Here is a 12,747-nt window from a genome sequence, read left to right as displayed (position 1 = left end):
TTATTCTCTATTAATCAACGATTAAGATTTATTTTATTTTTTTAATAATAAAGTACCGAATCATTTCTCTTTTTTTAATACATATTCTACATAGAGGACAAGGTGATGTAAAACTAAAAACCCTCCCCAATCATGGGCAGTGGAACTGCAGCTTTTTCTTACCTTAACCACTAATAACAGAATGTGAAATGGCCCAACTTTCCTTCTCTTATGATCTTATCCAGTACTGCTTGCATAACTGTACTACCCAGACAGAGTGACCTCTCTTTTTCTTTTTCTTTTTTTCTTTTTCTTTTTTTCTCTTCCTTTACTAGGATGACAAAAAGTTGTCATTAATTGATGATGTTTTCACTCTCTACCTTTTTCTTCTTTGTACTTCGTATATACTAAATTGCGCATGATCTTGCCTCACTATTTCGGCTATTTTTCATCACAACTTTTTATTTTGGTAAAACAAAATTTTCAATTTGGCAAGAGATTTCACTCGCATCTCTCTTCCTTCACACTTCATTATTGGGCAAAGGATTGGCTTACATGGTGACTATAGGCAGGACATTCTAACTAACAATGACAAAAATAAAAAGAGTTCATTTATTATAGCATGTAATTATACGAAATTTAAACATATAAATACAGAATATGACGACAATACCAAACTAAGATCCCTCTATTTTCGTGGAGAATCAGAACAATTTGAACCTCTTCACCCGTAACTGGAACTCGAACTCGCGCTCTCGCCCAATCCCTCCCTTTCCCCCCCCATCAGTGAGAACTCCATGGTTTGGCAACATATATAAACAAAGGCAAAATTGCAATAACATATTCAGATATAAGCAAGGGAAAAGATAAAGCTACTTTAATATATTGTTCATGATATGTGATCAACTAATATTTTCTGCATGGTACATAATCATCTGATAAATGTAGGACAAAATATGATTGGAACTAGTGGGATCAGCCCAGAAAGCAAACAGGAATGCTACAGAAAGGCCACAGCTTTCACCACATGGACAGGAAGTGGGGAAAGCCAAGGCCACACAAATGCCCTCAAACAGGTGCAAAAATGGCAAGGAAATATGGGGATGGGGAAGGGGTTTAAGAGAAGCCCATGCTCCCAGATGCAGCAAAAAATATTGCATGCACAGGGTGCATCTGTAAATCCATGCACCCTCCCACCTATCACCCTACACTGCTTCTCCTCATCTCATGACATAATACATTTTATACTCCATGTAGATCACTTGATAAAAGACATTTTAAATCTATTTAGAACTAATTAAGATTGCAAGATCAGGAGCATGATTTGATGTCCCAATTAGTTATCTTCTTGTAACAAATATATATATATAGGTCATTACCGACATATGATAGTTATGACTTTTCAAAATAATTTATCTTAACTATGGGACTGCATATTGTGTTATCATATGCATCCAATCAAACAAGATCTTAATAAGCACAAAAAATAAAAAAGAAATAGTCATAATTTATTAGGATATACAATTCTTATTTATAGGACGACTTATCTTAATTATTTAAAAAAAGAGACTTTCGAAAGGTAGAATAATTAATATGCTATAATGCTACAGACATTTGATCATACTCCCCATCTGATAATTATTATATTTTCCGGACGAAAGCGACGGGTCGGGGAGATGGCTAATTATGTGGTGCACGAATGTATAGATGTATTAGGTGTAGGCAACAATTTCGAACAACCAGGAGGGGATCCTTGACAAGTGTAGCTAAGTCCAACATCCCATGTGATATTCTCCCCCCGAGTTATCACCACCCCCCACTCTCCTTCCCCCTCCCACCTCCTCCACTGGGGCCAAGAGATAAAAACACCATTCTTATCTCTTTCTCCTATTCATCTCCAACATGTCCACTACACACTTCCCCAACTAGCCTTTTCTCATATCCCTCACAATTTGCTTCTTCCTCCTCTTTAGTTTCTTCAATCTCTCAATCTCTCTCTCTCTCTCTAGATCTCTTGGCTTTTCAAATCCACTTATCTATAAACCCAATAATAAGGATTACTAGAAGGACACTTTTGTTTTTTTTCTTTTGCTTCACTGTTAGTGAGAACATATATATATAGTGTTGTGGTTCCTTTTCACTTCTTATACTTCAAGTTCTCGATCACCATGTGGGAATCGGAGAGTGAGTCCCATGGAAGAGGAGACCGCGGTATGAGCTCCCTCGACTCCAACCATCACGACGGTCTCAAAACCGACGGCTTCGAACGGAGAGATCAATCTTGGTATATATATATATATCCATCACTCTACAGTAGTACTCCTGTTTGATTTCTTCGTTTTGCCACTTTTAACTCTACTTAACTAGATAGTGTATAACAATGGTGTGCTGTGTTAATTACATGTGTTTATTAGGTATGTCTCAAGCGATATACCCAGTGATTTGCTTGTTAAGATCGGAGGCGTCAGCTTCCACCTACACAAGGTAGGTTTTGTATGACTTCATGCAAATTAATTTCTCTATATGGTTCTGAGGATTTATTTGGTTGTTGTGAATTGGAAGTACCCTCTGCTGTCGCGGAGCGGGCGCATGAACCGGATAATCTACGAGTCGTCGACGTCGCGCGAGGTGGAGCCGACGGTGGTGGAGCTGGACGACCTGCCGGGGGGGCCGGAGTCGTTCGAGCTGGCGGCCAAGTTCTGCTACGGCATCGCGGTGGACCTGACGGCGGGGAACATCTCGGGGCTGCGGTGCGCGGCGGAGTACCTGGAGATGACGGAGGACTTGGAGGAGGGCAATCTGATCTTCAAGACCGAGGCCTTCCTCAGCTACGTCGTGCTGTCGTCGTGGCGGGACTCGATCATCGTGCTCAAGAGCTGCGAGGGGCTGTCGCCGTGGGCCGAGAACCTGCAGATCGTCCGGCGCTGCAGCGAGTCCATCGCATGGAAGGCCTGCGCCAATCCCCGCGGCATCCGGTGGGCCTACACCGGCCGCCCGAATAAGTCGTCATTCGTCATCAGCGGCGGCGGCGGCGGCGGCGTCGAGTCCGAAGTGGAATGCCGACTCGAAGGAGTCGAGCCCGAGCCGGAGCCAGCCCGTGCCGGCCGACTGGTGGTTCGAGGACGTGTCGATCCTCCGCATCGACCACTTCGTGCGCGTCGTCACGGCCATAAAGGTGAAGGGCATGCGGTTCGACCTGGTGGGCGGCGATCACGCAGTACGCGGCGAATGGCTGCCGGGCTTGACGAAAGAGAGCCCGACGGCGCGGCGCGGCGGGATGAGGGGTGGGGCCAGACGGGCGGGGCTGCACCTGATGATCACGGGGGCGGGGGCGGGGGCGGGGGCGGGGAGCAAGGAAGAGCTGACGGGGTCGCAAATTCGGGAGCAGCGGATGGTGATCGAGAGCCTGATAAGCATAATTCCGCCGCAGAAGGACTGCGTGACCTGCAGCTTCCTCCTGCGGCTGCTGCGGCTGGCGAACATGCTGAAGGTGGCGCCGGCGCTGGTGACGGAGTTGGAGAAGAGAGTGGGGATGCAGCTGGAGCAGGCCAGTCTGGTCGACCTGCTGATCCCTTCCTACAACCGGAGTGACACGCTGTACGATGTCGATCTGGTGCAGCGCCTGCTGGAGCATTTCTTGGTGCAGGAGCAGACGGAGGCGTCGAGCCCCGGGAGGGACGCGCCGCCGCCTTACGGAGTCGGCGAGAAGCACGGCGGAGGCGGCGGCAGCGGCGGCGGCGGGGGGTCGGGCCCGAATGCGAAGATGCGGGTGGCGAGGCTGCTGGATAGTTACCTCACTGAGGTGGCGAGGGACCGCAACCTGTCGCTGACCAAGTTCCAGGTGCTCGCCGAGGCGCTGCCGGAGTCGGCGCGCACGTGCGACGACGGGCTTTACCGAGCAGTAGACTCATACCTCAAGGTATATATATATATATATATACAATCTGAAGCTTATTCGATCTCGTGTGGTTCAAAGTGTAACACTTTATGAACTATATGTGGTAAAGTATGAATAGGCTTTAGTGAGGAATCTTCAGAGATTTAATTACAGCAGTTTATTCTCCCAGGTTTGGCATTAATGTCATGTCAATTTTGCTCCCCAAAACTTCAAAATTTAACACAAACATATTTTGATGCCGATGATCCTGACGTGACCAATAGAGTAAACCAAGTTTTCAAATTTTTGAAGTTTGGAACATGAAACTGGAATCTCAGATACAATAGTACTCCAAGATGCTTTTCAAGTTTGTTAGTATAACTTTTGATCACTATTTTGAAGGCGCATCCGACGCTAACGGAGCACGAGAGGAAGCGGCTGTGCCGGGTGATGGACTGCCAGAAGCTGTCGATCGACGCGTGCATGCACGCGGCGCAGAACGAGCGGCTGCCGCTGCGGCTGGTGGTGCAGATCCTCTTCTCCGAGCAGGTCAAGATCAGCAACGCGATGGCGAACTCCTCCGTGAAGGACGCGGGCGACCTGCCGCACTACCAGCCCATGGTCTCGTCCAGGAAGCAGCTGCTGGAGGGCACCCCGCAGTCCTTCCAGGAAGGGTGGGCCGCCGCGAAGAAGGACATCAACACGCTCAAGTTCGAGCTCGAGAGCATGAAGGCCAAGTATCTGGAGCTGCAGAACGATATGGACGTGCTGCAGCGGCAGTTCGAGAAAATGACGCTGGCGACGAAGCCCGGGAAGCCGTCGGCGGCATCCGCGTGGAGCAGCGGGTGGAAGAAGCTGAGCAAGCTGACGAAGATGGCGAACCACGAGGGGCAGGAGATGGGGGGCGTCGGCGGCGGCCCGGACCGGCCAGCAGGAGCCGGGCCCGGGGGCGGGCAAGCGAGGAAGGGGCCGAGGAGGTGGAGGAACTCTATCTCTTGATCTGATGATCTTAGTGATCATTATCATTACTGAGATTCAGATGCATTTTTAGATAAAACAAGGTGATCAGGGACCATCTATGGTTGTTGCTGAAACTGAGTGGATCAGAGTGGCCGATTCTTTTGCTTTGTGGTTTGGGCTTTTTGTGTGATAGTAAAGAGGATTGTGTCTCATGAATGTAGATGCAGTGATCGGTAAGTATTGAATGAGCCTTTTCTGTAAAGGAAAATAGATGGCTATTGAGCTCCAGGGGTTTATATATCTCTGTAGGAAAGTGTTGTAGTCGATTGGAATCCTCTGTTCTTGTTGTATACGGTTACTTAATAAATCTCTCTCTCTCTCTCTCTCTCTCTCTCTCTTTCTCTCTCTTCAAATTTGAAAGTTTGTTTTGTATGGTACAATTTTGTTTAAATTGGGAGAGTTGTGTGCATTATTAAACCTAAACGATCACCTTTGGAGTGATTAGACCAGCATACCCGATCCTGTAATAACTGTTGATGGCTAAAATAATATGAGAATTTGTTTGATCCTACTTCTGAGTATTAGTGCTGTGTGATAAAATGTAATTAAAACAGTGTCCCTAATTAAATAATATTGTAGTTAAATATCATGGTAACCTTAATTAAAGGTCTAGTGATGCCGCACAATCAACGGCTACTTAAAAATAATATTGTGGTTAAATATCATGGTCACCTTAATTAAAGGTCTTGTGATGCCGCACAATCAACGGCTTCTAATGAGAGATCGAGCAACCGGACACATATGCCTACGATGTGACGTAACTATCAAACGGAACGGATTCTTTGAGCTCGGTTACGGTAACCGGCACATGTTTTTACTCCGGATTTCTCTTTTGTTAGTTACGCTCCAAACGTTCTACATAAACCCCACGACACATTTGCTTTCCACAAAGCAATTCTCAATCTCTGCGTACTCTACAATTTCTTCTGTTTTCTTCCGATGTATGCCTAGGATCTGAGTTATTTCCAAACTAGGCTGATCAAATTGAGATGTAAAAGTAAATCAGCTGAGTTCAATTTAGGTGACAAATTGAGAAATAATTCTAGAAGAAAGAACCCTGGCTAGGATATGCATAGCCACTGCTGATGGCCACTGTTGCGAATAATCAACTCCAGACCCTTAAAATAACATATCCGAGTTTCTATTCAATCATCAATTCTTATAAAACAGCATATTTGGTAAAGCAATCAAGTAGAAACTTGATGCTGTAAAGCAATGAAACTGCTCGAATCTTTGCGCGCACTATCAAATATCACGAAATACTCGAAATTCATGCAAACATACGAAACCAGATTCTAAAATCTTATCGTGACAAATACGGCAAATCATATGTATATACCCTATTTATTGACAAGTACAAGAACCGCTGTTGTTACACCAATGGACGACATGCTACACAGAAATTTCTCGAAGAAGGAAATAGTTCTTGGTCCCAACTCCCTTCAAAACCTCTACAACTTCGCAGTGCAACTCAAATCTAGTAGCTATAGCAATTTCCATATAGGAAAAGAAGGTAACGGCAGAGAAAATCACAGACTATGCAAAAATTTCAATGGCAGTCAATGGTAGATGCACTCTTAGTTCAAAAGCTAGAGCAACAACAGCAAACACGGTAGAGAATAAGGTCATATTCCCTTTATCACGAGAACAGGGCAGCTCACATGGTTGACGCAGTACTTGCTTACACTTCCTAAGAACATCCTGCAACGAAACAGCAATTTGAAAAGTATTTAGGGCATTCATTATAGATGGCATATTCATCACTAAATTAAAGAGTCTTAATAGAAGCATATGAAAATAGGTATAACATAACACAAGGAGGTAAACATACCTCCAAAAGACTATTCAAGCAACAACCGATCACAGTTCGCTTATAGAACAACATTAATTGCAAGATCACATACTAGGTACACAACTTGAATTGTCATGATGGTAACCCAAATAAGCAACAGTTGGATGCATCATGGAAATTATGTAATTTTGCTAGATACTTTTTTCTCCTAGAAATCAAACGAGCCTCGTACATCCTCTACCAACTCCCCTTGAGTTTTGACCTCTTTTTCGTCCGTTGCCAAACTTATGGTTTGAGTCTACAGAAGCATTGTTACGACAAACGCATAAACGGAAACGAAATGACGAATACAAAAAACAATCGAACCACAAGCAGAAAATAAAGAGACAGATTTACGTGAAAAACTCTTTGCAGGAAAAAACCACGGGCGATGGAGGAGAGGACTTTACTATGGAACGAAAAGGGAATACAATGTTCTTCAGATTACAACCGACCATGATCACACGCCTCTAGGGCAAAAAACGAAAAAGGAAAACTCATAACGGATTTCGGATCCGATCCGTACAGCGGGNATACAATGTTCTTTTGATTACGGCCCCCGCACCCCCTGGCGAATGTCAGTGGTGGGCTACGAGCTCGAGCCTGATGGCCCGAGCCCTCCGCTACCCACCACATATATTCATTTTTCCTCCATAATTTTCTTTTCCAAGTTGGTCGCACCGCGAAGCTGTCGGCGAATCGTAAACCCGAATCTGAAACGATAGTAGATTTCGAGTCACATCTGACAAGCATAATCAAAAGCACCAGTATTCTAGGAGCAACTATAAAGCCTAGATAAACTCTTATTTTGAAGTCCCGACAACATTTTCTCACTTTCATAAATGCTACTGCTGGAACTAACACCAATTCACAATGAATTCTATTGAAGGATTATTTCATACTACAAATCTCTCCTTGACATAACTCACTATCAAATTCCTGGCTCTCCAAGTAGACTACAATATCATTAATTCTCTACAAAGGAAAGTAGTTACAAACAGTATATAAATAGCTACTAGATTTAATGAACGCCTACAGCATGTTGTATTGTTTGTCCTCGCCATTTGGTTTGGTCCAACTAATGTGCAAAAAATGTATCACTTAAAAGGATTGTTCTTTTCTAAGCTGTATTTGAGCTGCAATCAAATTGAAGTTCAATCGAGGGCAAAAAAATTAAAGGTAGGGCAGCTCTAACACGATGGCAAAAGAAAAAAATTAAATTTGCATTTGGAAAGAAGATCCATATGTGAAGCACATCCTCATCTGATGGTAATTCTTAATTACGGTCTGATGTAGCAAAGACGCCAAAGAAACCTGTTACCGATGACCAACAAGTATTATAGGCCTTAAAATCCAAATCTTGCTAAACTTAAAATTACTTAATCTTGGTGCACATAATGTAGTAAAACATATGCGGTCCGTCTCTATGAACCATTAAGATCACCTCTTACGATATTCCCTCACCAAAGGGCTGGAATATTTTCCGGTCATTTTGAAGCTAGAAGAAAGGTGATCTGCATCATTCAGAAAAGACGAGCAGTACAACTTGACATACTTCAACACACATAACAGAGACATAACTGCAAGATAATGCCGGTTCAAACTTTTGCTTGAATTGTTGTTAGCAGGTTAAATTATACATTTTAGTAAATAAGTCCTTGAAGCATGCTATTTATATAAACATTTTGGCCATCCATTGGGTGCGATGGCTGATAGTGAAGATCATGACATGTGAAATTTAACATGTAGATAGATGGAAAAAGGTAATATAAACTTTGATTTACAGAGAAAGATGAATGATAAATAGTAAAAATTGAGCTTAGAGGTAACTTACACCACATATTCCTAGAATTCGTTACATTTTTAATAGCATGATAGAGATTCTTGACACAATTTCTGCACACTCAAGTTGAACCTTAAACACAGAAACAGAATCTATCGAACATCATGGCACTGTAAACAATTACAATTCTCTTCAAACGTTCAGATCAAACCCAAAGCTGCAGCCAATCTTCATCAAGCTATGTAGCAAACAATTCAACTGTATATTATTCATAAACCGGAGATTCCTATATTTTTCTGAAAATCGAGATTCCTACATAGAGATCATCAGTACTACATTGAAGTTAAAGTCATAAGTTCGTGATTAAAAATCAAAGTGAATAACAACTTTAAAATGGCTGAAAATTTATTAATGATGAAAGAAATCGATTCCACGACCAAGTTTTAAACAACAGAAAGGGGGAAAGAAATCAATCAAATCACCAACTGATCGGTCTGATCGAATGACGCCCGATCACCAGTAAGTCGGCGTACAAGGTTACAGTGGCCTTGCAGATCATGACCTTCGGATCGCCGATCATCACTTCGGTTCTCACAGTCACCTAAAATTTACCGCAAAAGAGAAAGGTTCAATCACAATACAAATGCTAACGAATCTAAACACATAATGATCAACAGAATCCGATCTCACGTTTCTATCGGCGCACATATCCAGGGCACGCTTAAAGATCGCGTCCGTGGTCCGCTGCTGATGCGCCTCGACATCGCCTTAAAGCCACACCGCACCACAACAAGCACCAACACCATAGCAAGAGTCGGATCAAGAGTACTCGACGAAGGGTGAGGCCAAGCACAAGGAAAGGAACATAATCCGATTCCGATTCAGAGGAGGGGGGGAAGGAGCTAGGGTTTGGGAGGGTTACTTGGACCGCCGGAGGGGATGGAGCCCGGGTTGAGGCTCGTGGCGATGGACAGAGGGTGTTGGACGTGGAGGATGATCAGGAACCCGGGATCGGCGGCGGCGGCTCCGGCGGCGGCTGGGCCGAGGCGGAGGTTGTCGAGGGCCCAGCGGAGGGCCTTCATGCTCTCCTCTCTGCTGTCGACGGCCACCACCACGCACCCTAGGTTACTTGTCGCCATGGAAGAGGTGCGGGGAGAGAGGGAGAGAATCTAGTGGGGAGAGAGAGAGAGAGAGAGAGAGAGAGAGAAAGAGAGAGAGAGAGAGAGAGAGGAGAAGCTACTCGAAGAGCTCAGAGAGTGGGCTTATTTATAGTGCGGCCGCTTTTCGCGCGTGGCTCTTTCTTGGCGCCTATTTTCGCAGGCGATAGCTGTTACAGTTGTAACTAACAGCGCCTCACTCCGTTCAAATTGCAAACCCTTTTTTTTTTTTTTTTTTTTTTTTGGTAAACTTATCATTTATATAGATCGGCACTTTTTTACTTTAATATTCTATAATAATTTAAACTGTATTAATTTAATATTATATAATTTTATTTTTTTCTTTTCGTAAGTTCCTCCGTTAACATTTCGTTAAATTATATATAAAAAATTTCAAGTGGGTCGTTAAATTATATATAAAAAACTTCGAATACCCACCAAAATTTATCGAATATTTACTTTAATATATTTTAGTTTTAATTTTGTCACTAATTTAATTAAAATAAATTAGTGAAGGTAATAAAAAAAAGAAAAAAAAAATGTAATCACGGAGTATCAAATTGATACACTTTAAACCGTATAGTACTAAAATAAAAAAAAAAAAGCAAAATAATAGGGGTGGTATTTGAATTTTTTTTTTTAAGGGTTGGTCAACGGAAAAGGTTGACCCAGACATTGCTGAATTAAAATGAGGTCAGTTACAGAGTGGACGTGTAAGATAAAAGTCAGTAGATGAGGGACCATCTATGATTGTTGCTGAAACTGACTGGATCAGAGCGGCCTACTCTTTTGCTTTGTGGTTTGGGCTTTTTGTATGTCCCATGAATGCAGATGCAGTGATCGGCAAGTATTGAATGAGCCTTTTTCCGTAAAGAAAATGAGATGGTTATTGATTATATATCTCCACAGTAAAGTGTTAGAGTCGATTAGAATCCTCCCTTCTTGTTGTATACGGTTACTTAAATCTCTCCTTCTTCAATTTTTTTTTTTTTTGGAGAGATAGATAGCACGCTACCCGCTTCGTTTATTTTATTTAAAAATAAATTTAGCTGAAAATGTAAATCAATTAGTACTCGAACTTGGGACCTTGGATATCAACCACCAAATATTTTGCCACTTGCCGTAGGGACGGTCGGTCTCCCTCTTCAAATTTGAAATTTTGTTTTGTATGGTATAATTTTGTTTAAGTTGGGAGTGTTGTGTGCATTACTAAATTAAGTCGACGAACATGTTTGGAGTGATTAGAGCAGCACATCCGATCCTGTAATAACCGGTAATGAATAAAATAACATGAGAGTTTGTTTGATCCTCCTCCTGAGTAATAGTGATGTGTTATAAAATATAACTAGTGTAGGATCCGCGCTTCGCTGTGGATAGATAATATAAATATAATATTTAAAAAAAATAATTAAATAAAAATAAAAAAATATGCGAAAAAATAATTAATTTTTAAAAAAATATATTTAAGGAGGTGTTTGATTCGACATAAAATCATATAAAATAGTTTTTTTAGGGAAAAAAAATTATAGTGACATTAAATTTTCAATTATCTTTCAAATAGAAGAAGAGGAAGAAGAAGAAGAAGGAAGAGGAGGAAGAAGAGATAAAAAAAAAAAGAAGAAAAAGAAGAAGAGCGAGTTACAGAGAATAAGTGGAAGAGAAACAAAAAAAAAGAAAAAAAAAAAGAAAAGGAAAACGGTGGCTGTTGCCGTCGTGACCGCTGCTGATGTTGTTGTAGCGACCGCCATTGTCCCCGCGGCCGCCACTGCCACCATGACCGCTGACGCTGCTTCCCACTGTCGTGCGTACTGCCGACGCCGCCCAAGCCGCCGCTGGCACCGCCTAAGCTGCCATTCGATGTTGTCAGGCAAGAAGTAAAGAAAAAAAAGAAGAAGANAAAAAAAAAAAATTGCGATTTTTTTTTTTTTTTGTATGATGTTGCCGTCGTCGTGTCCGCCGCTAACGCTGCCCAAGTCGCCATCGCTGCCGTCAATGCCGCTCACGTTGTCGCGGTTACCGCTGCTGACGTCGTCCAAGTTATCGCCGCGGCCGTGACCGCTGCTGTTGCCGCCCAAGCCACCCAATGAAAGAAAAGAGAGAAAGGCATAGGTAGAGAGAGAGACTAGAGAGAGAAACTTGAAAGAGAAGGAATGAGAGAAGGCATAGATAGATAGAGAGAGAGTAGAGAGAGAAACTGTTATATTTGGTTTAGATTTATAGTTATCGATTTAGATTTGTAGTTATCTAAATTGAGGATAAATCCTAATCTATTTGGGATTGGATATAATTTAGATTTAATTTGACATATATGGATTATGAGTCGGAATCTAATTTCTAATTGAATTAGAATTAAACTCTATTTAGGAGACATGTATTATAAATACATGCTACGGTCAAATTAATCTAGCTGCGACCAAATTAAAAATCATAAAAATTAATTTAGTTGTTGGTGGTTCGTGTTCTAATTAGAGGCAAGCTCTAATGATCCCACAATGTTAATTAGACCCAAGTCTAATTAATTAAGCCAAGCCATTCATGTTCCGTACGGTAAGGCATAGGGGTGGAAACGAGCCGAACTCGAGCGAGCTTATGTCAGCTCAAATTCGGCTTGAAATTAATTTTGAGCCTAAATCTAGGCTCAAGCTCGGCTTGAGATTAATTCGAGCCGAGCTCAAGCGAGCCTAATTTCGAGTCGAGCCAAGCTCGAGCTCTAAACGAGCCGATTGAAATTCTCGACATTATATAATCAATAGTTTAATTTTTATATAACATTACCTACAATTTGATGTAACATGTCCAATAGTTCAAAATACAAAATAATTACAAGAAATGTGAGTTAGGGTGACTGCCTGAGTGGGTGAGGGTCTGAGGGAGAACGAGAGAGAGAGAGAAAGAGAGAGAGAGAAAGAGGGGAAAAAAATTAGGGATTTGAGAATTTGAATATTATCATATTTTAGGGTTATGTGTAACAATGAAAGTCTGAAAGAGAGAGTGTATTATGTAAATTTAGAGTTGGACTCAATTGCACGGTTGTACTTGTTGGATTTATTTTATGGGCCAACAATAATAGTCCAAATTAAATTAAAGCCTATATATAATT

The 12,747-nt window shown here is 42.1% G+C and overlaps 2 protein-coding genes across 3 annotated transcripts; one reads left to right on the top strand and one right to left on the bottom strand.

Moving 5' to 3' along the window:
• Positions 2,503-5,286, top strand: LOC109725777 (root phototropism protein 3-like). The gene is given in 3 exon segments (XM_020255125.1): positions 2,503-3,012; positions 3,014-3,898; positions 4,259-5,286. Coding segments are annotated over 3 exon segments (1,992 nt in total). The 3' UTR covers positions 4,856-5,286.
• On the bottom strand, positions 6,202-9,885 carry LOC109725464 (universal stress protein Sll1388-like). 2 transcript variants are annotated; one of them, XM_020254658.1, is made up of 4 exons: positions 9,413-9,885; positions 9,181-9,257; positions 8,973-9,091; positions 6,202-6,577 (listed from the first exon to the last, which is right to left on the bottom strand). In XM_020254658.1, exons 1-4 carry the CDS (start codon positions 9,627-9,629, stop codon positions 6,502-6,504), a joined length of 489 nt encoding a protein of 162 aa, XP_020110247.1. In that variant the 5' UTR covers positions 9,630-9,885; the 3' UTR covers positions 6,202-6,501. The 2 variants fall into 2 exon arrangements, with proteins under 2 accessions (XP_020110247.1, XP_020110248.1); XM_020254659.1 differs by lacking the exon at positions 6,202-6,577 and adding an exon at positions 7,334-7,420.

The sequence above is a fragment of the Ananas comosus genome, linkage group 20 (assembly GCF_001540865.1).
Source record: "Ananas comosus cultivar F153 linkage group 20, ASM154086v1, whole genome shotgun sequence".
Classification (NCBI taxonomy): Eukaryota; Viridiplantae; Streptophyta; class Magnoliopsida; order Poales; family Bromeliaceae; genus Ananas; species Ananas comosus.
Note: the sequence above shows the minus strand (reverse complement) of the source record. Positions and strands in the feature narration are given on the sequence as shown.